The following is a 26,672-nucleotide window of genomic DNA, read 5'->3' as shown; positions in this document are numbered from 1 at the left end:
CTGGGGGCTTCGCTTGTGAAGTTGGGCCCTGAGCAGGGCAGGCCAAGTGACAGAGAGGTGGCCCAGTTGTGTCTTCCTCATCCAGAGGCCGATGGCCTGGGCGTGTGAGCACCAGGCTCCGCCTCCTTGGAGGCGGCCACCTCATCTTCGTCGGGGCATAGCCAACTCATCAGCAGCCGGCTTTTGACATTTGATAAGTTGGATCCTTGAAATCATTTTAGTGCTTCTGAGCTGTATGCTGAGATTACTTTAAAAAATTTAACTGTAATTTAAAAGGCTTGTTTCCTTTGAGTAAGGTGGGGCCAGAGCTGATTAGGGTGAGCACTTGTGCATCCTGAATTCCGTCTTTAATTGCAAAGAACTGCTTCCCTTTCCACAGTAAGAAAAGAAGAATGTGATATTAAATCCCTTAAGTTACATGCAGGGACATTTTCCAGTTTATTTGGGAGTGTAGTTCCTTATTTTGATTCTTTTTTTCAGAAGCTGAACAAATTGAAAGGAACATTCACCCCACTGCAGTGATGCTTACCAGCACTGTTAATTTACTGCAGACTCTTTGTCTTTCTGCTGGAGTCCATGCTGAAGTTATGCAGAGCGAAGCCGTCAAGACTCTGTGTGGGCTGCTGCGAATGTTGGTGGAGAGTGGAACGACAGACAAGACATGTATGCAGTGGACAGTTATGGACCACAGAGTCAGAAGTGGGCTGTGGATTTGTCATGTGTTTGTGTGTGTGTGTGCATGTGGGGGTGTGTGGGTGTGTGTGTCAGTGTCATAGGGCTGCTGCTGTAACGAATTACCACAGACATGATGTATTAGTTTGCTTGAGCTGCCACATCAAAGTACCACAGTCTGGCAGCCTCAGTAACAGAATTTATTTATTCACAGTTCTGGAGGCTAGAAGTTCAAGATCAAGGTGTCAGCCGGGCAAGTTCCTCCTGAGGACTGTGAGGGCAGGAAGGATCTGTTCCAGGCTCTCCCCTAATTTCTGATGGTTTGCTGGCAATCTTTGGCATTGCTTGGCTTGTAGATCTCTGCCCTCATTTTCACATGGCATTCTCCCTGTGTGTGTGTGTCTCCAAATTTCCCCTTTTTATAAGGACATCAGTTACATTGGATTAAGGACGCACCCTAATCTAGTTTAACCTCATCTAAACCAATCACATCTGCCATGGCCCTGTTTCCAAATAAGGTCCCATTCTGAGATAGTAGGACCGAACACAGTTCAACCCTTCACAGTGGGTTAAAGCAACAACTTCATTCTCTCAGAATCCTGGATACCAGAAGTCCAAAATCAAGGTGCCGTCAGGCCTGTGCCCCCTCCCAACGCTCCAGGGGAGGGCCCCTCGTTTTCTCTTTGAGCTTTGGTAGCTCCAGTGTTCCTTGGCTTGTGGCCATATCGTTCCAGTTTCTGTCTCGTCTTCACTTGGATGCCTCCTCTGTTCTTTTCTGCCTCTTGTAAGGGCTTTCATTGGATTTGGGGTTCACCCTAATGCAGTATAATGTCATCTCAATCCTTACCTTACTTAAATCTGTGAAGAGTTTATTTCCAAATAAGGTCACGTCTGAGGTTCTGGGTGAATATGAATTTTGGGGGATACAATTCAGCCTACAAAAGTGTTCTGAGTATGTGAATGTGAGTATGTGTAAGTGGGGGAGAAGTTGAGGAAGTGAGTGGAGCAAACGTGTGTGTGTACACGTGAGTGTGAGTTTGAGTGAGACTGAGTGTGGATGTGTGTAATTGGGTATGTGTGAGTGTGAGTGGCCGTGAGAGTGCGTACCTGAGACATGCTGGGGTGCGAGTGCTTGTGCATGTGTGTGGGTGTGACTGAGTATGGGAGAGAGCATGTCTGAAGGGTGGTGTCCCTGGAGGCCTGGAGAACAGGACGGCTGGTCCGTGGGAGCTGGGGAGGAAGCTGGTCCGGGATCTGAGCAGGTCACGTGGTGTGACCCCACCTCAGGGCCTCTGCCAGCCAGGAGGGCTCGGAAGCCCCAGGTGTCCGCTAGTGGAGACCCCGGGAGGAGCAGATAGGGTCATGCTCTTGGCAGAGTCAAGCCGGGTAAACTAAACCCTGTGAAAACCTCTTATTCTCATTCTACTATGGTAGCCTTCTTAAACTTGGATTGGAAATTTATGATGCAGATCAAATATAAACAAGCTCCTGGGGGATATTTAAAACATGTGAAATTTAAAACCTATACCAGATGTCCTCCCACAGATAACTGCTATTGAATTGTGAATTGTTTTCCTACTGCTTAGAGACAGTAAGTAGATGAAATTCCTTAGCGAGTTTGAGTTGCTCAGTGTACCTTAGAGATTTTTAAAATGTACAGTGTTCCTTGAGCCAAGTCGCAGGTCCTCCTGTTGCTCTCACTTAGAATAATTGAAACTGTAATATATTTGGAAAGGAGCTTATTATTGAAAGTAATGTGATGTAGGTAAGTTAAAAGTTGTACTGGGCATTTATTTCTGGAAATGGGGTACCAAGCTGGTCTGTCTTGCTCTGGCAGCCTCCCCCAGCAGGCTGGTGAGCCGGGAGCAGCACAGGAGCTGGTGCACCCTGGGCTTCGTGCGCAGCATCGCCCTCACACCGCACATGTGCGCCGCCCTCAGCTCCCCGCCCTGGATCTCGCTACTCACGAAGGTCGTGGAGGGACACGCGCCTTTCACCGCCGCCTCGCTGCAGCGGCAGGTAACTGTGCAGCCAGACTGATCCCCGCTTAGCGTGAGTTTTGGGACTGTGGGAGCCCCATCAGAGGTGGCATTGAGCTGGCCGTTGTCATTAGGTGCCTGAGGGCAGAAAAGAACTGGAACTAACGCAGTAGATTTTCTAGAGTTCAGAGGCTGAGGAAGTTGATTATTTTAAATTGATTCAGTTGTTAAGCCTTAGTTGACTTGCTTTTCTGTGAAGTGATAAATCCTACCAGCTGCTCTGATCTGCTTCATGGGAGTTGTGGTATAATTGTCTTGAGAAGAATTAAACTAAAAGGAATTATTTTTTAATTAAATGAATATCTGCATGTGTAATGTAGCTTATTTTTTAACCTCTGATAATCCATATCACTAATCAACTTGGATGTAATTATCTTGCTGTAGAATCATGAATATTAGAATTTTCACATGATTAATTGTGTTACAGGAACAAAAAATAAAGTAAAACCTCCTAATCTGTCAGACAGTGGCTTTCTTTAATGCTCGCTGTTTTCAATTGCCCGTGTCAGATCTTAGCTGTACATTTACTGCAAGCAGTACTTCCGTCGTGGGACAAGACGGAAAGGGCAAGGGACATGGAGTGCCTTGTGGAGAAGCTGTTTGGTTTCCTGGGGCGCTTGCTCACCACCTGCTCTTCAGATGTCCCGTTCCTCAGAGGTGGGCAGCTCTCCCCCTTACTGGTGTCCTGGGTAAGCGAGCAGGGCGTCATGAGGCCCTCCTTCGCGTGTTTCCTGCAGAATCCACGCTGAGGAGGCGAAGGGCCCGGCCGCAGGCCTCCCTGACTGCCACACACAGCAGCACGTTGGCGGAGGAGGTGGTGGCGCTGCTCCGCACCCTGCACTCCCTGGGCCAGTGGAACGGACTCATCAACAAGTACATCAACTCGCAGCTGCACTCCGTCACCGCCGGCTGCGCGGGAAAGCCGGCAGAGGGGGTGGGTGCCACACTGCCTTTTCACAGCTGCTAGTTTTTCTCTGTAGAATGCTGATTTAACTTTCAAATTACCTTTTTAAATGCTGTGTATTTTGTTCAAGGATGTATTTTAAAATATTTTTTACTGGAAAATGTTATTGAGGAAACTAACATAAAAGTGAATTCGGCTTAATTGCAAGTGTGTAGGAGACAGGCAGCCCCTGGGCTCTCGTCTACAAGCTTGCTGTCTGTCTGCATTAGGCTCTGTTAGAGGACTACTTTCCTGACTCTGAGACCCCTGAGGTGGGGGGCCTCATGGCAGTCCTGGCTGTGATTGGAGGCATTGACGGTCGGTTGCGACTAGGGGGACAAGTCATGCATGATGAGTTTGGAGAAGGCACCGTGACTCGCATCACCCCGAAGGGCAAAATCACCGTGCAGTTCTCCGACATGCGGACGTGTCGCGTTTGCCCACTGAATCAGCTGAAGCCAGTAGGTGAACTTGTGTTTGGGTTACTAGGTAATGAGGCAAAGGGGTTTTATACTAGACCTGGGAAGAACTTGATTCTTGTAGTTTAGGTTGACCTTCTAGGAAGCTACCCAACTTAAGGAAAACCATCTATCTTTTTCCCTTTGATTAACAGGGCCTGTCTCACAGGGTTGTATATAGATTAGTAGTTCATGTGTCTTATTTTAGTCTCAAAAGACATGAAAGGGCATTAGCAATTTAGAGGGTCCTGTGTAAGTATAAGTTAGTTTTATTTATTTCAAAATGTGAATTTATGAAATTTATTTTTTATTGAATGACTCAACTTTCAAAAAAACCTAAAAATGACTCCTTTAAAAAAATGATCTTTTTTTCACGTTGAAAATGCTTAATGACTATGTTGAGTGACACGACTTATGTAGCAGCTACTGTCATCTTAAATCTGTGAATTAGGGATCCATAGGGAAAGTGAGTGATTTATATTACTTTGATATAACCCAAGTGCAATTTGCCTATATCTTTCAATAAAATGCTGTTTTTGATTATTATAAGAATATATGCATGTTGTAGAAAATTTGAAATGTATAGAAAATATCTAAGAAGTTAATAACTACCACCACGATGTAATTATTGTTTAACAAGTCAGTAAAGAAAAAATTAATTTAGGTTATATTTACTATATATGTAAGCCTTTATCTTGCCTTTGGGGTCGTCTTTTTAAAATTATTTTCAGATCTAGAAAGACTTATGAACATGTGTGTTACTTCAGAATTAAGACTCATAGTTATGATAACTTTCGGAACGTTCATTTGTCCTTCTCGTTGGACACACTTTGAAGGTTTCTGTGCTCCCTCTCCAGCTCCCTGCTGCGGCGTTCAGCGTCACCAACTTGCCCTTCACAGAGCCCATGCTCTCGGTCTGGGCTCAGCTGGTGAACCTTGCTGGAAGCAGATTGGAAAAACACAAAATAAAGAAGTCACCTAAACAGGGTTTTGCAGGTCAGTACATGCCCTTCATGATGAAACAGCTACAGTCTTAACTAGTGTTGTTTGGACAGTGTTTGTTGTTTTGTCAGAGGAAGTTCTGTCACTGCTGAAGTCTTTGGGTTCAGATGGATGGCCACTGGTTGAGTGACGGTGGGTGTGTAGATGAGAGTGTGTGATGCAAAGAATGATGCCATGGCGGGGGTGGCACCTGAAGAACCCCAGGCCTCCCTACCTCCTGGTGCCAGCGTTATTCTGCACACACTTTTTGAAGAGGAATCTGTGTTCTTTCCCCCTCCCCATTTACCCCTTGGCCTCTTTGCAACCGTACCTAGCAGGGCCTGTGTGTTTGGACCTGCCTCGCTTGGTGTCTGGATGCTGGCCACCCGTCGAAGACCAAGGCCACTCGTGCTGGAACTATTCCTCTTCCACTGCTCACTGGACTTTCCTTACATTGCCCCTCACATATTATTTGAGAGTTCTTCTCCCTGACTGTTGTTTGCACCTTGGAAATCCTTGTGGTTTCATCCATAACTTCTTGATCTTTCTGCCCACTCTTCTTGAGTTTTCTCACCCATTTTTCCCCATTCCTGTAATTGCTGCTGCAGCGTTTATGATGGTAAACACCTTTAACTCTGGATCTCCAGTTCACATCTCTGGCTAGAGGGCCAGGTGCATGTAAACCACAGCATGTCAACAATTCAAGTAACTTTGTCCCTTAGCCAGTGTTTCCTGTCACTGTGAATAAACCTGTCTGCCAGGTATTCGAGCTTGGTGCCCCAGTGGCACCTCTGGCTCTTCCTGTGTCCTCCCATCCCACATTCCCACGTCCCCATGCTGCCTTCCATGGCCTCCAAAGCATGTCCTGCTTTGGAACGCTGCTGCTGTGACTGTAGTCTAGCTCTCCTTGTGGTCTGCCTACCATCCTTGTGGTGGCTTCCCTAGTCTGTTCCTCAGTCCGCCCGTGGACATTACTGCAGTCATTTGTTTAGATAAGATTCTGTAGGGTGCGATGGTTTTGATGAGTTAGAGAACTGTATGCTGTGAGTATCTGACAAAAGTGTCTCATAGGCGTCTTGGGAAGACAAGGTGAAAGTATTTTATTTGTGATGTAGGTATCTGGTTGAAATTTCAGCAATTTGGGAAATTGATTATACTAGCAATAGCTAACATGGTTCTAACTGTGTTAAACCATCTAATACTCGCCCCATCCCGAGGTAATGCATGGGGAGCGGGAAAGGGAGAAGACATGAGGGAGGTAGAGGATGCTTACCCACAATACTGGGAAAGGCAAGTCCTATGTTATGGACAGGCTTTGACATTGTCAGCTGAGTCCCTCAGGGCAGTGCCTTCCTCAAGGCTGTACAGCTGCTGAGGGGGAGAGCCCAAGCAGCATGTTCCATTCCTGCTGAGTCCTTTTTTTTTCCCCACAGGACAAGTAGACTTGGACCTGCTGAGGTGCCAGCAGCTAAAGCTGTATATTCTGAAGGCGGGCCGTGCTCTGCTTTCCCACCAGGACCAGCTCAGGCAGATCTTGTCTCAGCCAGCTGTTCAGGAGGCTGCAGCTACTCATACAGGTATCTTTTTAAGGAGCCCTTTTGAATCTGTCAGAAAGGCAGATACTCCAATAGGAAACAGGCAAGGAACATGAACAGGCAGTGCATAAAAGGGGAGGTACAGATGGCTTCTACATGTACAGGGAAGATGTGCAACCTGGCTAGTAACTGATGAAAAGTGATAGAGCCTGAGGGGATTTGGCGGGGAGGGAGGGAGAACAGTGCTCTGCTGCCTCACTATTTAAAGTGCGGCCCAAGGACCAGTAGCATTGATGGCACATAGGAACATGTAGAAATGTGGACTCTCAGGCCGCACCCCAGAGCTAAGAAATCAGGATCTGCATTTTTTACAAGGCCCTAAGGTGGTTCGTATGCACGTAAAGTGGCACTGCTCTAACACTTTGCTAGTGAGAATTTAAGTTGGTACAACCATTTAATGGGCATTTGAGGAAATCTTAGACTTCAAAATGCATACACACACATATCTGTATCTGTATATCCATTGATTAGCAAGTCATCCTGTGGGGATTTATCACATGAAAAGGCGTGGAGATACATGTTTACAGATGCTCATTATGGCTTTTTTGTTGGTATTGTTTTTGTGATGAAAACTGGAGACACCTAAATGCCCATTATTAGGTGAGGTACCCATGCAGTGGAGTACCATGGCGCCATTCACAGTGATGATATATATATATATATGTTAATGCCATGGAAACTTGAAAATGATAAACAAAAAAGCTCATTGCTATGTATATCTGTTTGTAGATTTGCCATAGATTCATCTGCTTACCAAAATAGTGACAGCAGAATTTCAGCTGACTTTATTTTCTGTGTACTCTTCTGTATTACCTCAACTTTCTGGAATGAGTTCATCTGACTTTGAATAGAAAAAAACCAAAGCTATGAAATATTTTTTGATTACCTATTATTGAAAGACATTGTGTTAAATATTATGGGGAACAAGATAGTCTTTGTTTATGATTTTTTTACTCTCTGGGGTGAGGGTGGGGATAGAAAATGGACACAGATGGCTCTGTCCAAGGTACGGGCCTGTGTGCTGTAAGACATGTGAGCACAGGTTCACAGGCATCTGGGGGATGCTGGCAGCTGAGGGCTGGGGAGAGCAGCCTCGGAAGTGTGTGGCAGACCCTGGGTGCAGGCTACTGAGGCGTCTCCGTCCCGCGGGAGGAGACTGTAGGAGCCCAGGCATAAGCAGTAAGTATGTGGGTACTGAGCTTTGTAAGGAGCTCAGGGTTTATCGAGGACTGTGGGGTTAAAGCTGGAGAGGTCAGTTGAAGTCATGTGGTAGAGTGCCCTGACTACCAGAATGAGAGGTAAGGCTGACTGGAAAAGCTGTGGCAGTGCCTGTCATGACAAGGATTGATGTTGAGGAAGATAAATATATATGCTAGTGAGTTATAGGAGTATTTGAAACAGGAGATCATGGATATGGGGGCAATTATGTCAGGTGATAAGGTGTCTTCCAGGGGAAGGCATAAAAAATGGAAAGAAGGAATCAGTAGACACTGTGATGGTGTAGTCTTTTAGATGATATCTTTTTGGAAAACTAGCGAAAAGTCAAAGATGGCTGATGTTTCAAGCTTGAGTTATAGGGAGGATAGGGAGGAGGACTGTTGACAAAAATTAGAAAAGCCCAGTGGAGTGTGGGGTGTTACGTTTTGTTTCCTAGACTTCAGAGGGCATCATGGAGGTAAATCTAATGGAAGTGCAGATTCATTCCGTATTAGACATTAGGGACCCTGAAGACAATCCACAGTTGTATTAGAAGATCGGGAAGCAGAGCCCAGGGAATTGGATTGGCTGTTCTGTGGTCACCCCGATGTGGAGCTATGGCAGCGGTGAATCAGGATTACCTTCCCACACTTGGGGCAGATCAAGGGCTCCAGATGGAGCTGTCTAGAACAGGGCTTAAAAAATCCACCACAGCCACCCGTTTTATAAAGTTTTATGGGAACATAGCCGCACCTGCTTGTTTACATGTCATCTCTGGCCGCTTTCACACTTCAGTGGCAGAGTTGAGTAGTTGTGACAGACCCTGTGGTCGGTAAGCCTAAACTGTTGACTCTCTGGCACTTCAAGACGATTTACAATCTCTGGTCTTAGAGGATTAGTTGAAATTGTAACCAAACCTGGCTATCAGTGGTCCCAGGGCAAACAATAAGTGCCAGACACCTCACCCGAAGCTGCTCAGATTACAACAAAAGACATCACCCTGACCACACATCATATTTGGGATTGGTGTCAGTTTATAGTCTGAATAAGGGTTAACAAAAACCAGGGCTAGAGATACAGACTTGGAGTGTTCATAGAAGGGGTTTCTGGAGCACTGAGTGAGCACCAAGATGGAGAGGGTTAAGAACTGGACCAAGGGCAGGAATCTGGGAGGTAGCTTTGGTTGGCTCTAAAGACACAGACAGATGAACTAAAGAAGGACCAAGGCCAAAAAGCAGGGAGTGGAAAAAGCCTGGAAGATTTTGGTTATCTGATGCTTGATGAGGTAGAAATCATACCTGGTTTAACATGCTCAATGCACTATCTTTTGCAGTAAGGAGATGTTTGCTGTTGGAAATACAGTGTCATCCATATTTTGTTTTTAAATTCAGATGATGGAGCAGCCTCATCCCCTGACCTTGGGGACATGTCTCCTGAAGGGCCACAGCCCCCAATGATCCTCTTGCAGCAGTTACTGGCCTCGGCCACCCAGCCGTCTCCAGTGAAGGCCATATTTGACAAACAGGAGCTTGAGGTACAGTCAGTAGCCTTGGCAATTCTAATCCAGTGCATTAGATTGTGGACAACTTTCTTCTCCTAGATGTGTATTTTCTTAAGGATATAGTCTGAATTTTAAATGATATGCCAAAGTAATTCTTATGACTAGGTTTTAACCATGTTTGTCATAGAATATTACAATACTAGTTAGAGAATGAATGAGTTAAAGTTTAATCTTATTTAAAGTTTCTGTGAATTGTTTGTAAAAATTCACTAGATTCAGCATTTGGTGTTAATGTTCAAATATTCATGGAGGGATCTTTTTCCAGGAAATATTATTATTGAAAGAGCCCCATTAGACCTAGGAATATGGTGCTTGCTTATTTGTTTCACTCACGCCAAAGCCTGTCTTGAGCATACCTTGTTGCTGCCAGGCTCTCAACCAACACCCTGTTCTGGAGCATGTGCACTGCACTGCATATTCAGGGGTGGGGCTGTGGGCATGTTTCTATAGAAGAGACTGACATCTGACCAGGTCTAAGCATGATGGGAACTTTCATGGCCCACCACGTGGAGGACTAGATATTTTAAAAAATACTTCTTGCTTTGTACTACATCAAAAATTCTGGACAAAATATCAAAGAAAAAACGAAAACCTTGGGGGCTTCCCTGGTGGCGCACTGGTTAAGAATTCGCCTGCCAATGCAGGGGACACGGGTTCAAGCCCTGGTCCGGGAAGATCCCACATGCTGCGGAGCAACTAAGCCCGGGCACCACAACTACTGAGCCTGCGCTCTAGAGTCTGTGAGCCGCAACTACTGAGCCCACGTGCTGCAGCTACTGAAGCCTGTGTGCTTAGAGCCCTTGCTCCGCAACAGGAGAAGCCACTGCAATGAGAAGCCCACGTATCGCAACTGAGAGTAGCCCCCACTTGCTGCAAGTAGAGAAATCCCGCATGCAGCAGCGAAGACCCAGCACAGCCAAAAATAAATAATTTTTAAAAAACGCACACAAACACCAAAACCGTGAGTGCTCAATTTGGCAGGCAGAAAATACCGTAGTAGAAATCTTCAGAGACTAAGACCCTTTGGGGAGCCAGGATCCAGAGTGAGCTAGGAAGCTGGTGGGGGGCAAAGGGAGAAGGCAGGAAATGTTGGGCACAGGGGCAGCTGGAGAGGAGGGTGCCGGGCCTTCTCCAAGTGGGCCTGAATGCCAGCTACTCCTTAGGTCTGAAAACTTGAGATGGGAGATTAGGTTAAAGTTGCTGCAAGGCTGTGTTGCCAGTCACCTATCAGATAAAAACAGGACACTGAGCAATGAAGAGGATGTTGGGCAGATGCACCCCAGAGCCATGCTGGGAGGTGCCCAGTGTTATGGGGAAAGATAAGACTCGGAGGAAACAAGGAGACCTAGAGTTGTCCTTTAAGAACCGGGAAGGGCTACTGTACCAGAGAGAGAGCTTCCATTGCTTTGTCTCCATTGATTCTGATGGAAATTCAGCTGACATTCTTATTGTTCTGTATGAAATGTCTTTTATTTCCTCTGGCTGCATTTAATATTTTCTGTTTTTCTTTTGTTTTCTGCAATTTGACTAAGGGTGCTTATGGTGTAGGTGGTTTTTCCCCCTTATCCTCCTTGGGGTTTGCTTAAGTTACTTGTATCTCTGACTTGATGTTTTTTTTCCCCCCACCAAATTTGGATACTATTGACTATGATATTTTTTCCTGTCCCACTCTCTTTTGTTCTTTTCTAAGATTATTGCTGTAGTCTGCTAGATTATTAGTGAGTTTCTGTTATTTTTAAGTCTCTTGGTTAAATGGCTTGGTTAACTGTACTGAACTGTTTTAAAGGTCAGGGTGTGCTGCTTTATTGGGTCTAATCTGCTGTGAGCCACCCAAGAAATCCTTTATTTTATATTTTCAGATCTCATATTTCCATTTTGTTCATATTTTATAGTTTTATCGTTCTTGACAGTTCCCATCTCTTCACCCTTTATACATGTCTTTTACTGTATATTTTAAAACATATTTCTGATTGTTATGTTAAATTTCTTATTTGCTAATTCTAATGCCTAGGCCACTTGCTGGTCTGCTACCATTGGCAGTTTTTCTTCTGATTATCGATTCTGCTTCTTTACATATCTAAAAAAATTTTATTGTATTCTGGATGTTTTGGATATTATGTTGTATGGGCTCTGGGTCTGTCACCTTCCTCTGGAGAATGTGGAATTTTATTTTTGTAGATGGCTCAGTACCTGGTAGTTTTCCTCAGTCTAAGGAGGCTTGGTTCTCGACTTTTTGGTGATGATTTATTTTTGTTTTGCCCTTAGTCCTGGTTCCTGGTCTCTTAATTCTGTGGGATTTAGAATCTCTTTGAGGTTTCAGTGGAGACCTTTACATCTTGAGCAACGTGCTGAAACTTGGTTGGACTGGGATGTCACACCGTCTCCCTAGCGCTGGGCCTTCCAGCAGTTTCTTTTGGCTGGGTTCTTGAGTCTCACACACGCTTAGTTTTGCCGTCAGCCAAAGATTTGAGGGTAGACCGCATGTGCATTTTGTGGTTCTCCCTCACGTCTACTTGCTCTGGCAGGCCGCAGTCCAGTGACAGTGCCCCTGTTAGCAGCTTGCCTGTGGTCTTCCCTGTGGCCAAGGTTGCACCTGTTCCTGTTTTCTCCGGGCCCTTCAAACAGTTTTAAAAAATATTTTGTCCAGAATTCATAATTATTATCACGGCAGAGGCTTAGTCCAGTCCCCTCTCCATTACCAGAACCAGAATCCCTAGCTCGATCTGGTTCTGAATTGTAAGCTTTTAGGAAGCCTGTCACTTCCCAGTTATTCGGACTTCACAGCAAAACCCTAGGCTTTTGACACTTCCTAAGCACTGGAAGGCCCACGGGTGTCTTCCGAATGCCTTCCGACGTGTTCAGTTAAAAAAAAAAGAGCAAGTCTCAGTGCTGTGAAAACAACTGAAGAGAAGGGAAAGAGAGCTGCAAGTGGACAAGGGAGAGGGCTCCCTGTCTGGAGGCAGGCAGTTCCCAGCTGCAGGCCACAGTGATGCATGTATTATTCATTGATGCATTGCAATTTGTTACCCAGTATTCTTTATTTCCCTCATTTTTTTTATACCATGTTTAACCCCCAGAGTGGCTTTTCTGCCTTTGAATAGTTGGGAGTTGATTTGGTGACACACGAGAGGGTCCTGTGCCATCTCTGACCTGTGTGCAGAGGGAAGAAAGCGGGAGGCTGTGGGCACTGACCTGTCATGTGGAAGGGTGGGGGTCCCTTTCTCCCGCCCCATCAGGCCTCTCACCTGTGTTCGCTCGCTTAGCGTTCAGGGCTACTGTGAAGTTTCCTCAGTGGACATTGATAATTAGCTCATTTACTAGGTAGACTCTGTGTGTACTGAAGCAGGAGTTATTTGACCATTGAATCTTTCCTCTGCATTCGACTATGGAAGTTGTCTTTGTTGTTTTTAAACATGTTTTATCCATTCATTTAAAAATACACATGTAAGCCAGGGCTTTCTATAGTTTTGTACTGCAGTTCATAGTAGTAGTCTGTACTTTCCATTTCCCTAGACTTCTTAGTCCCCTGATTTACAAACCCCATTTGCCCAGGCTGCCGCGTTGGCCGTGTGTCAGTGTTTGGCTGTGGAGTCTACTCACCCGTTGAGCCCTGTGTTTGAAGACTGCAGCTCCAGTGAGGCCACGACTCCTGTCCCTGTGCAGCATGTTCGCCCAGTTAGACCGAAGAAGCACAAGCAGTCTCCTGGTCCTGCTCTGCCTATTGTGGTTCAGCTCATGGAAATGGGATTTCCTAGAAGGAACATAGAGTTTGCACTGAAGTCACTCACTGGCGCCTCTGGGAATGCTGCTGGCTTGCCAGGTACTGGGTTTTCCTTGTGGGTGTTGGACTTAACGCGCCCACGCATTTGTTTGTAGGCTTCCCTTGAAATACTAACGTCAGAGGCCCCTCGGGAGGCAGGCGCTGTGGTCCTCACTGTGGTTATGCTGTGTGTGCTTGCTCCTAGGCGTGGAAGCCTTGGTTGGGTGGCTGCTGGACCATGCTGACGTGCAGGTCACGGATCTCTCGGATGCAGACACGGGGTCTGAGGAGTGTTCAGACGAGGAGGTGGTGGAGGATGTGGATGCCACGGCCTATGCTGTGGTCAGTGCTCCCTTCGTGCCATCCGTCCTGAGCTCTGGATTCCTCTGCACCACTGCTGGGCATGAGGCAAAGCTACGGAGTGCTGCCTGGGTTTTCTGTCTCTTAACTACTTTTAGCTTTAAGACAGACCCTTGTCCCAACATCTAATGATGTCGGGTAGCCATTAGAGGAGCTCTTAATAAAAAATCATTATTTATGTGACACGTTGACTTTTGAGCCAGTTGTTTTATGGGATTACTTTGGATATGGCTCAGAAATTTTCTGTACTTTCAGCTTTTGAGATTTATCCTGCTTACAATCCTGTTGCTATTAGTCTCTTTTAAATGAAGAATTTCATAGTGAAAACATAGAATAATATTTTATACTTTTTTAAATATTATCGATTTCACAAACTACTTTCTTTTTAAGTAGGTTTATCGGTTCACCATTTAAAAAAAATGTATTTATCTTTTGTAGTCTACTGGTGCTTTTGTAACAGAGAGCCAGACGTACAAAAAGCGAGCTGATTTCTTGAGTAATGATGATTATGCTGTGTATGTGAGAGAGAATATTCAGGTGAGTAATTGTCTTAGGCTGGAACTTTGTTTAGGTTTTCATTCAGCAAATGTCTGAGCATCTCAGAAAGTTGGAGAGGGAGGGTGCAGCACCCAGCAGGGGAGGCCGCTGTGGCTGGAGCAGAGGACGGAGGAGCAGAAGATGAGCAAGGGGAGGTGGGGGGGACCAGAGGCAGAGAGCAAGAGGTGGCTTGTCCACAGTGATGTGGCACACAGCCCTGTGCTTCTCGATTACCCCCATTTTGGACACTTTTACAATCTGTTTTTGCTTTCTTTTAAAAAAAATATTATTCTCATTGCCATCTAATTTTAAACATTTAGTTGTGCTCTTTATGTAGTCCTTTTTAACCTTAAATCCTTTCTTTTCCTGTTTTAACTCTTTTGTTCTAGTTAGTATACTTCTGGGAAAATCCCAAAAATCATCTCATTTCTCCTATAAATATGTCAACAGTATGTATCCCTAATAGATAGAGGATTTTATTTTTAACATAACGACATTACTGTTACCTTGCATTGCCTAACAGAATAAACAATAATTCCTTACTATCATTTTATATCTAATGCTTGCTCAGATTTTCCCGAAAATGGCTTGTTATAGTCATTTTGAAAGAGTTGGATACGAATAAGATCACGCATCTTACATTTGGGTGATGTGTCTTTTTACCCTGGAACAGTTTGTCCCTCTTTTTTCCCTTTTCATGCCATTTATTTGTGGCTAAAATTACGTTGGCCCTCATCTTCCTCCCTCTCCTCTGCATCTCCTGTAAAGTCAAAGTGAGGGCTGGAGGGTGAGTGGACTCGGGCTGCATCTTAGGAAAGAATGTATCGTATGGACCAACGTGCAGCATCACTTGTTGTCTACGCCATCCATTCTCTATTAATTGTCCATCTTGGTGCTTCAGTAGCCATTGATGTCATTATCTAGACCCATCAAGAAGGGTCCCACAATAGTGATTTTCTAAGTTCGTCATCCCTTCCAAATTTATTAGCTGGAGTTCTGTTCGTTGAAGAAAACTTTCTTATCAACTCTGGTTGATAAACTATAATATAGTTTGTATACACAGAAAAGGCAGAATAAATGGTTGTTCTTTGTTTGTTTGCTTGTGTTATCAATTTTCAGAGTGGTGAATTGGTGCCCTGGTACTTGAAAAGATGACCAAGAACCTTTATTTTGCTTATTATCATTATGATGAATTTATTGGCTGTTATGGATTTGATGTGTTTCAGCCATTTTCCTTTTGGTCAGGTTGTTCTTTTGAGGGACCCTGTTAATCTTTGATAGCTCCCTTGCTTGATGGCACAAGTTGGTCCAAATTCATCTTGTATGTTTCCTGCCCCAGACATCGAACCAGGCAGTTTTCTAAAGAGCCCTGGTTCCTTTTAGTGTAAAATGATTTTGAGAGCATGCTGCGGGGTAGAGGAAATTTTTCTTAGGACTAGAGTAATACTACTTACAATTGATCATTTCACCTATATACTGGACTGGATTTTTAACTTAATTTTAGGTGGGAATGATGGTTAGATGCTGTCGAACATATGAAGAAGTGTGTGAAGGAGATGTGGGCAAAGTTATCAAGTTGGATAGAGATGGATTACATGACCTCAATGTGCAGTGTGACTGGCAGCAGAAAGGAGGCACCTACTGGGTTAGGTATATTCATGTGGAACTTATAGGTGAGAACATTCTTTATTAAGTTCTTTTGTCTTTCTTAGTTAGATTCAGAGTTCCCAGAAGTGAATGCTAATTATAGTTCATTTTTTTAATTGGAATCTCTAGGCTATCCTCCACCAAGCTCCCCTTCTCACATCAAGATTGGTGATAAAGTTCGCGTCAAAGCCTCAGTTACCACACCGAAGTACAAGTGGGGATCTGTGACTCATCAGAGTGCGGGGGTTGTGAAAGGTAATGTTCCCCAGGCAAGAAAACTCCAAGTGCCAGGTTTTTATCTACTAATGTAACTTTTAATTTATTCATTCAAGGGCAAGAAAAACAAGTGGAAGGCAAGCCTTATGATACATAAATAGTGTTGTTTTGCTTTTCAGTGCTCTGTAGACCAGGAGTACACCTGTTGTTGGACAGAGTCAGATGTATTAACTCACTGCAACTTGGGAGGATGCATACCCTGGAAAATGGGGTGTCTCCATAAGTGGGTGTAACAAAGACTAATGGGGTTTGCATTGTGTATTTGGGGAGGGGGTTCAAGGAATGGGGTAATTCTAAGAATCTTAGTGAAGATTATTTAGGAGGAAGAACAGTGGACTCACAGTGAGGTTATGATGAGCAAGGAAGCAGAGCAGCCAGGATGGATTTGTGGTTTGGATTAGATTGAATGTGACCAGATATGTTAAAGAGTGGTTCTGGTTTTATCTCAATCTGTTACAGTCTCAGGGTGGCCTTGTCTCACGTTGGGGTTCTATAAACTTGTTCTGTCAATCCTTCTGCCGAATAGCTAGCTTCCTCAGTGTTTTTCTCTCTTTTCTTAATGCTGTGTAAGAATTTAGGACTAAATTTAAATGGATGTGTGCAAATGATAGGAGTTAGCAACTGGAAACACAAAATTCTCCTCAGCTTATATTTAATGTGATATTCTTGAGATTTCAAATCAAACACATGGCATAATTTAAAAGGTATACTATGTCCATTTTAACAATTGCATGAGAAATGATCCAGGTGTATGCGTGGTTTTATTTTATCTTTAAACTCCTTCAGTGCCATTTTTCTTTGTTTTTTCTTGTTTCAGTCTTGGAGAAAACTCTTACTGTCAAACAGCTTAGATTAGAAGTGGCTGCAATGGTGGTGCAGGAGTGTTAGTATTTCTTAGGTTACATAAGAACAAATAGCTTATTTAACATTTTACTTTAACAGTTTTCTTTACTTAAGAGATTCTTCAAAGTTTTACAAATCAAAACAAAGATAAATTTAAATAGTAACTTGGTTTAGAAGTTAACATTTGGAGTAGCTTTCACCAAAGGGCAATAGATGTCTTAACGTTATTAATGTAATTTTTAGTCCCTAAGATAACTGAATGGAGTTTTTGCTTGGCGTAATTAAACAAACCTTCTTATCGCGGAAAATTTCAAACATATACAAAAGTAGAGAATATAGTATACTGAGCTTCTGTGTACCCATCACCTGGCTTCAACAGTTGACAAACTCCTGGCCAAAGTTGTTCATCCATGATCCCCTCCCTCCATTATTTTGAAGCTAATCCCTGATTGACATCATGTGTTAGTTCATCCATAAGTATCTTAGTATGTCTCTCTAAAAGAGAAGTACTCTTTGTAAACAGAAATAACTATAATATAATATCCCATAGCTAGATTATAGATTTAATTTATTTATTTTTTTTTTTGCGGTACCCGGGCCTCTCACTGTTGTGGCCTCTCCCGTTGTGGAGCACAGGCTCCGGACGTGCAGGCTCAGCAGCCATGGCTCACGGGCCCAGCCGCTCTGCGGCATGTGGGATCTTCCTGGACCGGGGCACAAACCCGTGTCCCCTGCATCGGCAGGCAGACTCTCAACCACTGCGCCACCAGGGAAGCCCTATAGATTTAATTTTAATTTTAGGTTTTTATTGGTGACAAAGATGTTCCAGACAATTTCTGTTCTGTCCTAGCTTTCAGTGCCAATGGAAAAGATGTTATTGTCGACTTTCCTCAGCAGTCTCACTGGACTGGGCTGTTATCAGAAATGGAGTTGGTACCTAGTATTCATCCTGGCGTTACGTGAGTTTTTATTTTTATATTGCTAGATTTGTTTGGGAAGGATGGTTTTCTTTGGAATTAAATTTAATAAATGACCTCAGCTTTTTCTTTTCAACTCAATGGCTATTTTAAAAACAGGTGTGATGGCTGTCAGATGTTTCCCATCAATGGATCTAGATTCAAATGCAGAAACTGTGATGACTTCGATTTTTGTGAAACTTGTTTCAAAACCAGAAAACACAACACCAGGCATACATTTGGCAGAATAAATGAACCAGGTATAGTAGACTGGTTATGTTCTCTTTCATCAAACTGTTATTAATGAGATAATTACTGTGGAAACAAATGTACTTAACTTTGCTCTTTAAAGTTCATATTCATATGGTGAGCACTGTACTGTGTGCACAGCAAAACAGGGAAGATGGTCCTACCCACTTGATGAATTGCTGTTTTTTCTTCAAGCAATGAGTGGTCACTGGAACTAGAATAACAGGGATTGTTTGCTTGTATTTCCATAAAGAACAGTAAAAGAATCTCAAGAAACTAGTAAATGTTTCGTTGGATGGGATGTGGAATTGGAGAGATGGAGAGTGAGTCTTTTTATTTGTATATCTTTTAGTATATCTTTTTTTATTATGGTAGAATATATACAACATAAAATTTGCCATTTTAATCACTCTTAAGTGTACGATTAAGGGAATATTGCACACTGTCACCACTATCTATTTCTGAGACTTCTTCACCATTCCAAAATAAGAGTGTACCCAGTAAGCAATAATCCCCATTCTTCCCTCCCCCAACCCCTGGCAACCTCTAATCCATTTTTCATCTCTATGAATTTGACAACTCTAGGTACCTCATGCATAAGTGGAACCATACAAAATTTGTGTTTTTGTGTGCCTGACTTCTTTCACCTTGCATTAGGTTTCCAAGGTTCATCCATGTTGTAGCATGTGTCAGAACTTCATTTCATGGCTGAGTAATAGTCCATTGTATGTATCTACCACATTTTGCTTATCCAGTTCTCTCTTAATGGACATTTGGGTTATTTGTACCTTTCAGCTGTTGTGAATAATGTTGCTGTGAACATTGATGTACAAATCTGTTTGAGTCCCAGTTTTTAAAACTAGGAGTAGAATTGCAGGGTCATTAGGTAGTTCTTTTAACTTTTTGAAGAACCACCAAAATGTTTTCCATACTGGCTGCACCATCTTACATTACTATCAGCAATGTTTTTGCTGTTTCAGTTTTTCCACATCCATACCAACATTTGTTATTTTCTTCTTCTTCTTTTTTTAAAATTATAGCCATCCTAATGGGTGCAAAATAGTATCTTGTGATTTTGATTTGAGTTTCCCTAATGACAAATGACATTGAGCCACTTATCATGTGCTTTTTGCCATTTGTATGTCTTTTGGGGGAGGGCATGTCAATTCAATTTTAAAACTTTTGATATTGAGTTGTAGGAGTTCTTTATATATTGTGGACATTAAATCAGATATGTGATTTGCAAATATCCTATTCTGTGGGTGGTGTTTTCACTCTCTTGATAGGATTCTGTGATGCAGTTTTAAATTTTAATGAAATTTAATTTATTGTTTCTTTTGTTGCCTGTGCATTTGGTGTCATACTTACTTCTGGGTCAACTTAAGAAATCATTGCTTAAATCCAAAGTTGTGAAGGTCAGCCCCTATGTTTATAAGAGGTTTATAGTTTTAACTTTAGGTCTTTGAACTACTTTGAGTTAATTTCTATGCATGGTATAATGTATAATTTCATTCTTTTACACGTGTATCCAATTTTCCCAACACTATTTGTTGAAAAGACTGTCCTTTCACCACTGAATGGTCTTGGCACCCTTTTTGAAAATCAGTTGACCATAGATGTGAGAGTTTTTTTTCTGGGCTCTCGATTCTATTCCATTGGTCTATTTGCCTATCCTTACATCAGTACCACACCATACACAGTGATTATGATAGCTTTTGTAGTAAGTTTTGAAATTGGGAAATGTGAGTCCTCCAACTTTGTTCTTTTTCAAGATTGTTTTGACTATTTGGTGTCCCTTGGAAGTCAATATGAATTTTGGGATGGAGTTTTCTGCATCTGCAAAAAACAATATTTTGATAGGAATTGCATTGACTCTGTGTATCACTTTGGACAGAATTGTCAGTTGTCTTTCCATTTACTTAGGTCTTCTTTAATTTCGTTCAGCAGTGTTTTGTGATTAGTGTATAAGTCTTATGGGTTCTTGGTTAAATTTATTCCTAAGGGTTTATTTTTCATGCTATATTAAATTAAATTATTTTTAAAAATTTCCTTCTTGGAATATCTGTTGCTAGTGTATAGAAATATACACTACACACCTACAGTGCATATTTTCAACACACTTTGTGTGTTGAATTTATTTCCAGCAACTTTGCTGAATTTATTTATTAGCTCTGATGGGGTTTTTTGGTGGCGTCTTTAGGGTTTTCTGCATGTAAGATCATGTTGTCTGTGTTTAAGAGCATGTTGTCTGTGAACTGGGATAGTTTTACTTCTTCCTTTCCAATTTGGATACCTTATATTTCTTTTTCCTGTCTTATTTCTTCAGCTAGATCTTCCAGTACTACATTGAAGAGAAGTGGCAAGGGTAGGCATCCTTGTCTTGTTCCTGGACTTAGTGGGGAAGCTTTCAGTCTTTAAGCACTGAATGTAATGTTAGCTGTGGGTTTTTCATAAATAGCCTTTATCATGTTGAGGAAGTTCCTTTCTAGTCCTAATTTGTAATATTCTCTTATCTTTATTAAGGAGATCTGTAGAATCTGCAGAGCAATCTCCTTTTCAAGGCTAACTTTGAATACTTTGTTTTGTTTTTGATCAGCCTGCCATGGGTTTATCAATTTTATTAGTTTTTTCAAAGAACCAACTTTTGGCTTTGAATTGCTGTCTCTCATATTTTTTTCATTTCTTTTTCCTATGGAATTTAGGTTTACGTTGATTCTGCACCCCACCCCCGCCCCAAATGCTTAGTTCATTAATTTCTCACATTCATATTTTCTAATATATGAACTTAAAATTTTATATTTATCTTTAAGCATGGCTTAAGCAGTATCCTGTAATGCTGATATGTAGTAATATCTCATCATCATTCATTTAAAAGTATTTTTAAAATTGAATTGGAATTATTTTCTTATATTCATTGATATTTAAATTTTCAAACATGTCAGCATTTTCTACCTCTATCTATTTATTGGTTTCTGCATTGCATTCAGATTGTGTATCCTGCCTGATCTTTGACATTTTGGGGGCAACTTCTGTATGATCATAAGACTCAGCATATAATGGGATTTTACACATGTTTTATGCATGCCTGAAAGAATGTCTCCTGCAGTTTTATGGTGAAGTTAGTGTTTGCTTAGTGTATCTTTTTCTAGCCTTTTACCCTCAATATTTCAGTAATCTTGTGATTAGTGGAGGTTGTAGATAGTTCTGTTTTTTAAAAAAATTCCAATGTGATGATCTTTGTCTCTTATTTGGATCGTTTAGGTATTTATTTACAGTTAAGGCAGTTACTGAAATATATTTTTTTAATTGATCAACTTCTTAGTGTTTTTTGTTGTTGTTGTTCTGCCTGTTTTCTGTTCCATTTTTTCTCCATTCCATCTTCCTTTGGACTGATACGTTCTTTATTAGTTAGCCAACCACCGCCTCCCCAACACACACACTTGGCTTAGAAGTTACACGTTCGTTTAGTGTGTATTCATATACTATATGAGTAGTGTATGTTATATGCATTTTTGGTATTAGTAGTTACTCAAGATATAGTGACATCCTTTTTTGACTTATAAAATCTAATATTATTTAGTACTTTTACCCTTCTCCTAAGCAATGCAATGACCTGAGATCCCTTTAACTTCATTAACCCTCATTCTGATTTAAATTACCATGTTTTTATTATTGTGTTTAAAAACTTTACACATGTAAATTTTAAACAATACAAGGCATATGATTGTCATTTTCTGTAATATTTGTCAAGATTTTTTTCACATACTTAATATTGTAGTTTTTTTCTATTCCTTTTTGTGTGTTTCACTTTTCATCCATCATCATCTTTCTCCTGCCTAAAGAATGGCCCTTAATATTTTCTTTAATGCATCTGTGTGGTTATGAATTCTCTTTTTGTGTGTCTTTATTTCTCCTTTATTTTTGAAAAATATTTTTGCTGGGACTTTTAGCACTTTAAAAATACTGTTCCATTGTAATTTGGTTTATATTTTTTCTGCTGAAGTCAGCTGCAAGTGTAGTTACTGTTCCATTAAAGCTATTCAGTCTTTGTATTTCCCCTTAGCCTGCTTTTGAGGTACTCTTATTTCTACCTTACACAAATTTTACATGTGTGTACATATGTGTTTCTTTGTATTTATCTTTCTTGTAGTTAGTAGAGCTTATAATTAATTAATTTTCCAGCTTTTTTGAGCTTTAATTGACATATGACATTGTGTAAGTTTAAAGTGTTCAGTGTGATGATTTGGTACATGTATATTGCAAAATGATTACCACAGTAAGGTTGGTAGTTAACACGTCCATCACCTCACATAATTACCCTTTTTTGTGTGTGTAGTAAAAACATTTAAGATCTTCTCTTCCAACTTTCAGAGTAGGGCTTTTAAAATTTGTGCCTTGATATCTTTTGTTGGTCTTGGGAAGTTTTCCATCAGTCAATATTTCTTCCAGTATTATCGATGCCCTATTTTCTTTTCCTTCTTTTTTGGGGCTCCTCTTTCACCTGTTACTCTTATCTCTGTCTTCTAAGTCTTTCACCTTCTCGTTTATGTTTTCTAAACTTTTGCTCTTCAGTTTTTCATTCTAGATATTTTTTTACTAATTCTGTTTTCACCTGAGTCTAGTCTGCTGGTAAACCTATTCATTGAATTTTAAATTTTAATTACTGTATTTAACAGTTCTAGTTTTTCTTTCTTTTTTTAAAAATAGTTTCCAATTCTCTGCTGAGATATTCAGTGTCTTTTCAAACATAGTAAGTATAGTTATTATAAAATTTGTATCTTATAACTCTAATATCTGGAGCCTCTTTGGGTCTCTTTCTATTGTCTGTCATTCTCATAGCTTTTAGTCATGTTTTCTTGTCTCACATTCCATCATGTACTGGACATTATGTTTAAAAAATTATTTCTTGAGTCAGTTTGAGGCCTAAGATATTATCTTTCTCCAGGGATTGGGGGGAGAGGGTTGTTCTTCTAGGTAATTGGGGTAAGTAACTATGTGAGCTCACTTCAGTCCAGTTTCATTGATTGAGGTGATTTAATGCAGAGCTGCAATCTGAACACAAACAGTCAACCCTGTAGAGTTCACCCTTCCTCTAGGGGTTCTTCCTGTTGGGATCCCAGCCCAAAGTGTGAGTTTTTCTGTGGCCATCCCTTTCTTTCCTGGTGAGCTCTGGACTCCGGTTCCTGGCCCCCTCACCCTAGGAAGCCATCAGAAGTGCCATGTGTCCTCTTTAAGGTTCTCCTTAGAAACTGATAAATACACTGGGGAAAAGCAGCCTCTGATCCATGGGGCACTCATCTTGACACCTTTCATCTCAGCCTTTCTCTGATTTTGGTCCCATAATTCTGTATCACCTTGTTAACTCTGATACTTTCAAGATTTATTCATCTTTAAATGTTTTGTCTGCCTCTAGTTGTCCTCAATGGGAGAGCTAGATGAATTTCCAGATTTACCATTAATGGAGGTAGAAACTTCACAAATTTGTTTTTGTTGCATTTATGAAAGGTTTTTTGATAAGAATGTTTTCTGTAAGCACAGTTACTGAACTTGCCCCCCAGCTGCTTATATGTATCGTTCTATCTGGAAATGTATCACTCTGTTGTTACTTGAGAGAGTCAAGTGGAATAAATCATAGCATTATATGAACTTTATCTCATAAATTGGGGTTAAATACCTTGAATAGGTTTTTTGCAGCCATTTTAGGTATTTATTAGCTCCTTTTAATTTGGAAACTTACTATTTTCTTGAAGTAAGGAGCTCAACACTATGTAATATCTATTTCTTGGTTGTGAAGGTTCTGTCCCACAAGTATTAACACTGTTTGACCGCCATTAAATAGGACAGTCTGCAATATTTTGTGGCCGTTCTGGAAAACAGCTGAAGCGCTCTCACAACAGTCAGCCAGGAATGCTGCTGGACAGCTGGGCACGGATGGTGAAGAGCCTAAACGTGTCATCCTCTGTGAACCAGGCTTCCCGTCTCATTGACGGCAGCGAGCCCTGCTGGCAGTCCTCGGGCTCACAAGGAAAGGTAGTGTGCCATGGGGACACTTCCAGAAACACTTCATTTAGATGGCTTAACCTTTTAGAGCTTCAACACGAACTTTGAAAAACCTACTAAGTTATACTGTGATGGCACCTCTCAGTACTCATTTTGTATTTTAGTTCATAATTACTTTAAAGTTTCAGAGTAATATGCCATCCAGCTTTCATTGTCAGAGATTTTTAAACAATATAGGTAATAGATTTTATATAACTGATAGAGGGTGTAATAGGGTTTGTTTTGTTTTGTTTTATTCCCCCACATAAGATGTATGAGTTCAGATTCTGCTTCTGGTTAGAAGTTCTTCTAATATATCCTAACAAATGTGTGTTTATCTTTGGAATGCTGTTTTAATCACACTTACATATGGGTGTGCCTCATCTAGACATGCAAGTTAGACTTGGAGAAAGGTGCTTTCCCTCCACTTTGACTCTAGTGTTTTCTATAACCTACTCTTTGATGGGTATTAAGGGACCACCCTAAGTCAGGAGTCTATAAACACATGATTTCTGGGGCTTAGAGGGAGACATTCTTCTAATAAACAAGTAATGCTCTTGTTTCTGCCAGCTTAAAGGCAAATTCTGTCTCTCATGTGAAATTATATATTTAAAAAATCTCATTGAGAGTCAAGCTTTAGTGATACTTTCCAGCTAAAATATAGCTGAATTTTACTAAGAAGGCTTTTTTTTTTTTTTTTTTTAAAGCATTGGATTCGTTTGGAGATTTTCCCAGATGTTCTTGTTCATAGATTAAAAATGATAGTGGATCCTGCTGACAGTAGTTACATGCCTTCCCTGGTTGTCGTGTCAGGTACTTGAATTACTTTACTCAAAATATATCTTCTATCATATAATAAAAACTCCTTTGTCTGATTCCTTTACCCCATTTTTCTTCCTAGGTGGAAATTCCCTAAATAACCTAATTGAATTAAAGACAATCAACATTAACCCCACTGACACCACAGTGTCCCTTCTGAATGACTCCACAGAGGTAAGTAGAGTCTCCATACTGTTCTCCATAGTGGCCGCACCAATTTACATTCCCACCAACAGTGCAGGAGGGTTCGCTTTTCTCCACACCCTCTCCAGCATTATTATTTGTAGACTTTTTAATGTTGGCCGTTCTGACTGGTATGAGGTGATACCTCATTGTACTTTTGATTTGCATTTGTCTAATAATTAGTGATATTGAGCACTTTTTCATGTGCCTGTTGAGCATCTGTATGTCTTCTTTTGGAGAAATGGCCTCCTGCCCATTTTTTGATTGGGTTTTTTGTTTTTTTGATACTGAACTTCATGAGTTGTTTGTAGATTGTGGAGATTAATCCCTTAACAATTGCATCATTTGCAAATATTTTCTCCCATTCTGAGTGTTGCCTTTTTGTTTTCTTTATGGTTTCCTTTGCTGTGCAAAGACTTTTGAGTTTAATTAGGTTCCATTTGTTTATTTTTATTTCCATTACTCTAGGAAGTGGGTCAAAAAGGATCTTCCTGTGATTTATATCACAGAGTGTTCTGCCTATGTTTTCCTCTAAGAGTTTTATAATAATCCAGCCTTACATTTAGGTCTTTAATCCATTTTGAGTTTATTTTTGTGTATGGTGTTAGGAAGTGTTCTAATTTCATGCTTTTACATGTAGCTGTCCAGTTTTCCCAGCACCACTTACTGAAGAGGCTGTCTTTTCTCTATTGTCTATTCTTGCCTCCTTTGTCAAAGTAAGGTGACCATATGTGCGTAGGTTTATTTCTGGGCTTTCTGTCCTGTTCCATTGATCTATATTTCTGTTTTTGTGCCAGTACCATACTGGTTTTGATGACTGTAGCTTTCTAGTATAGTCTGAAGTCAGGGATCCTGATTCCTCCAGCTCTGTTTTTCTTTCTCAAGATTGCTTTGGCTTTCGGGTCTTCTGTGTCTACATACAAATTAAAAAATTTTTTTGTTCTAGTTCTGTGAAAAATGCCATTGGTAATTTGATAGGGATTGCATTGATACTGTAGATTGCCTGGGGTAGTATAGTCATTTTCACAATATTGATTCTTCCAATCTAAGAACATGGTGTATATTTCCATCTGTTTGTGTCCTCTTCTGTTTCCTTCATTAGCGTCTTATAGTTTTATGAGTACAGTAAGTCCCCTACATACGAACCTTCAAGATGCGAACTTTCGAAGATGAGAACGTGTGTTCACATGTCCAGTCATGTAAGTTAGTTCACGTCTGGCGTACATTGTCACATGTGTGCATCCTCTACAAGTGGTTATGCTTTTGTATACTTTACTGTGTAGACTACAGTAGTACAGTATCTTTCTTTTTTTTCTTTTTTCCGCCCCCGCAAAGCGTGCGCACACTCACACACACACACGCAGTAGATAGTGGAGTCCACATTTATAGCAAAGGTATATTCATATACTTTTTTTTTTTTTAGGGTTCCCCAACCTTTTATTTATTTTTTTACATCTTTATTGAAGTATAATTGCTTTACAATGGTGTGTTAGTTTCTGCTTTATAACATAGTGAATCAGTTATACATATACATATGTTCCTATATCTCTTCCCTCT

At 41.2% G+C, this 26,672-nt stretch overlaps 1 protein-coding gene across 9 annotated transcripts in view; it reads left to right on the top strand.

Moving 5' to 3' along the window:
• HERC2 (HECT and RLD domain containing E3 ubiquitin protein ligase 2) overlaps positions 1-26,672 on the top strand; it is a 230,830-nt gene that overhangs the window by 107,597 nt on the left and 96,561 nt on the right. For 6 of the 9 annotated variants that reach the window (XM_089916960.1, XM_089916956.1, XM_089916958.1 and 3 more), the window contains 18 exons: positions 481-699; positions 2,510-2,691; positions 3,221-3,368; positions 3,449-3,645; positions 3,885-4,115; positions 4,970-5,108; positions 6,527-6,670; positions 9,277-9,419; positions 12,999-13,266; positions 13,412-13,548; positions 14,005-14,103; positions 15,608-15,776; positions 15,880-16,005; positions 17,720-17,828; positions 17,946-18,085; positions 23,914-24,104; positions 24,821-24,926; positions 25,015-25,106. In XM_089916960.1, the coding sequence (XP_089773086.1) occupies positions 481-699; positions 2,510-2,691; positions 3,221-3,368; positions 3,449-3,645; positions 3,885-4,115; positions 4,970-5,108; positions 6,527-6,670; positions 9,277-9,419; positions 12,999-13,266; positions 13,412-13,548; positions 14,005-14,103; positions 15,608-15,776; positions 15,880-16,005; positions 17,720-17,828; positions 17,946-18,085; positions 23,914-24,104; positions 24,821-24,926; positions 25,015-25,106 (2,840 nt within the window). The remainder of the gene's footprint in view (positions 1-480; positions 700-2,509; positions 2,692-3,220; positions 3,369-3,448; positions 3,646-3,884; positions 4,116-4,969; positions 5,109-6,526; positions 6,671-9,276; positions 9,420-12,998; positions 13,267-13,411; positions 13,549-14,004; positions 14,104-15,607; positions 15,777-15,879; positions 16,006-17,719; positions 17,829-17,945; positions 18,086-23,913; positions 24,105-24,820; positions 24,927-25,014; positions 25,107-26,672) is intronic. The other 3 variants (XM_022590514.3, XM_022590511.2, XM_089916954.1) reach the window with 2 other exon arrangements.

Source organism: Delphinapterus leucas, chromosome 8, assembly GCF_059928025.1.
Source record: "Delphinapterus leucas isolate spDelLeu-1000000601 "Yukka" chromosome 8, BTC_Dleu_Yukka2, whole genome shotgun sequence".
Classification (NCBI taxonomy): Eukaryota; Metazoa; Chordata; class Mammalia; order Artiodactyla; family Monodontidae; genus Delphinapterus; species Delphinapterus leucas.
This window is presented reverse-complemented; position numbering and strand designations above follow the sequence as displayed.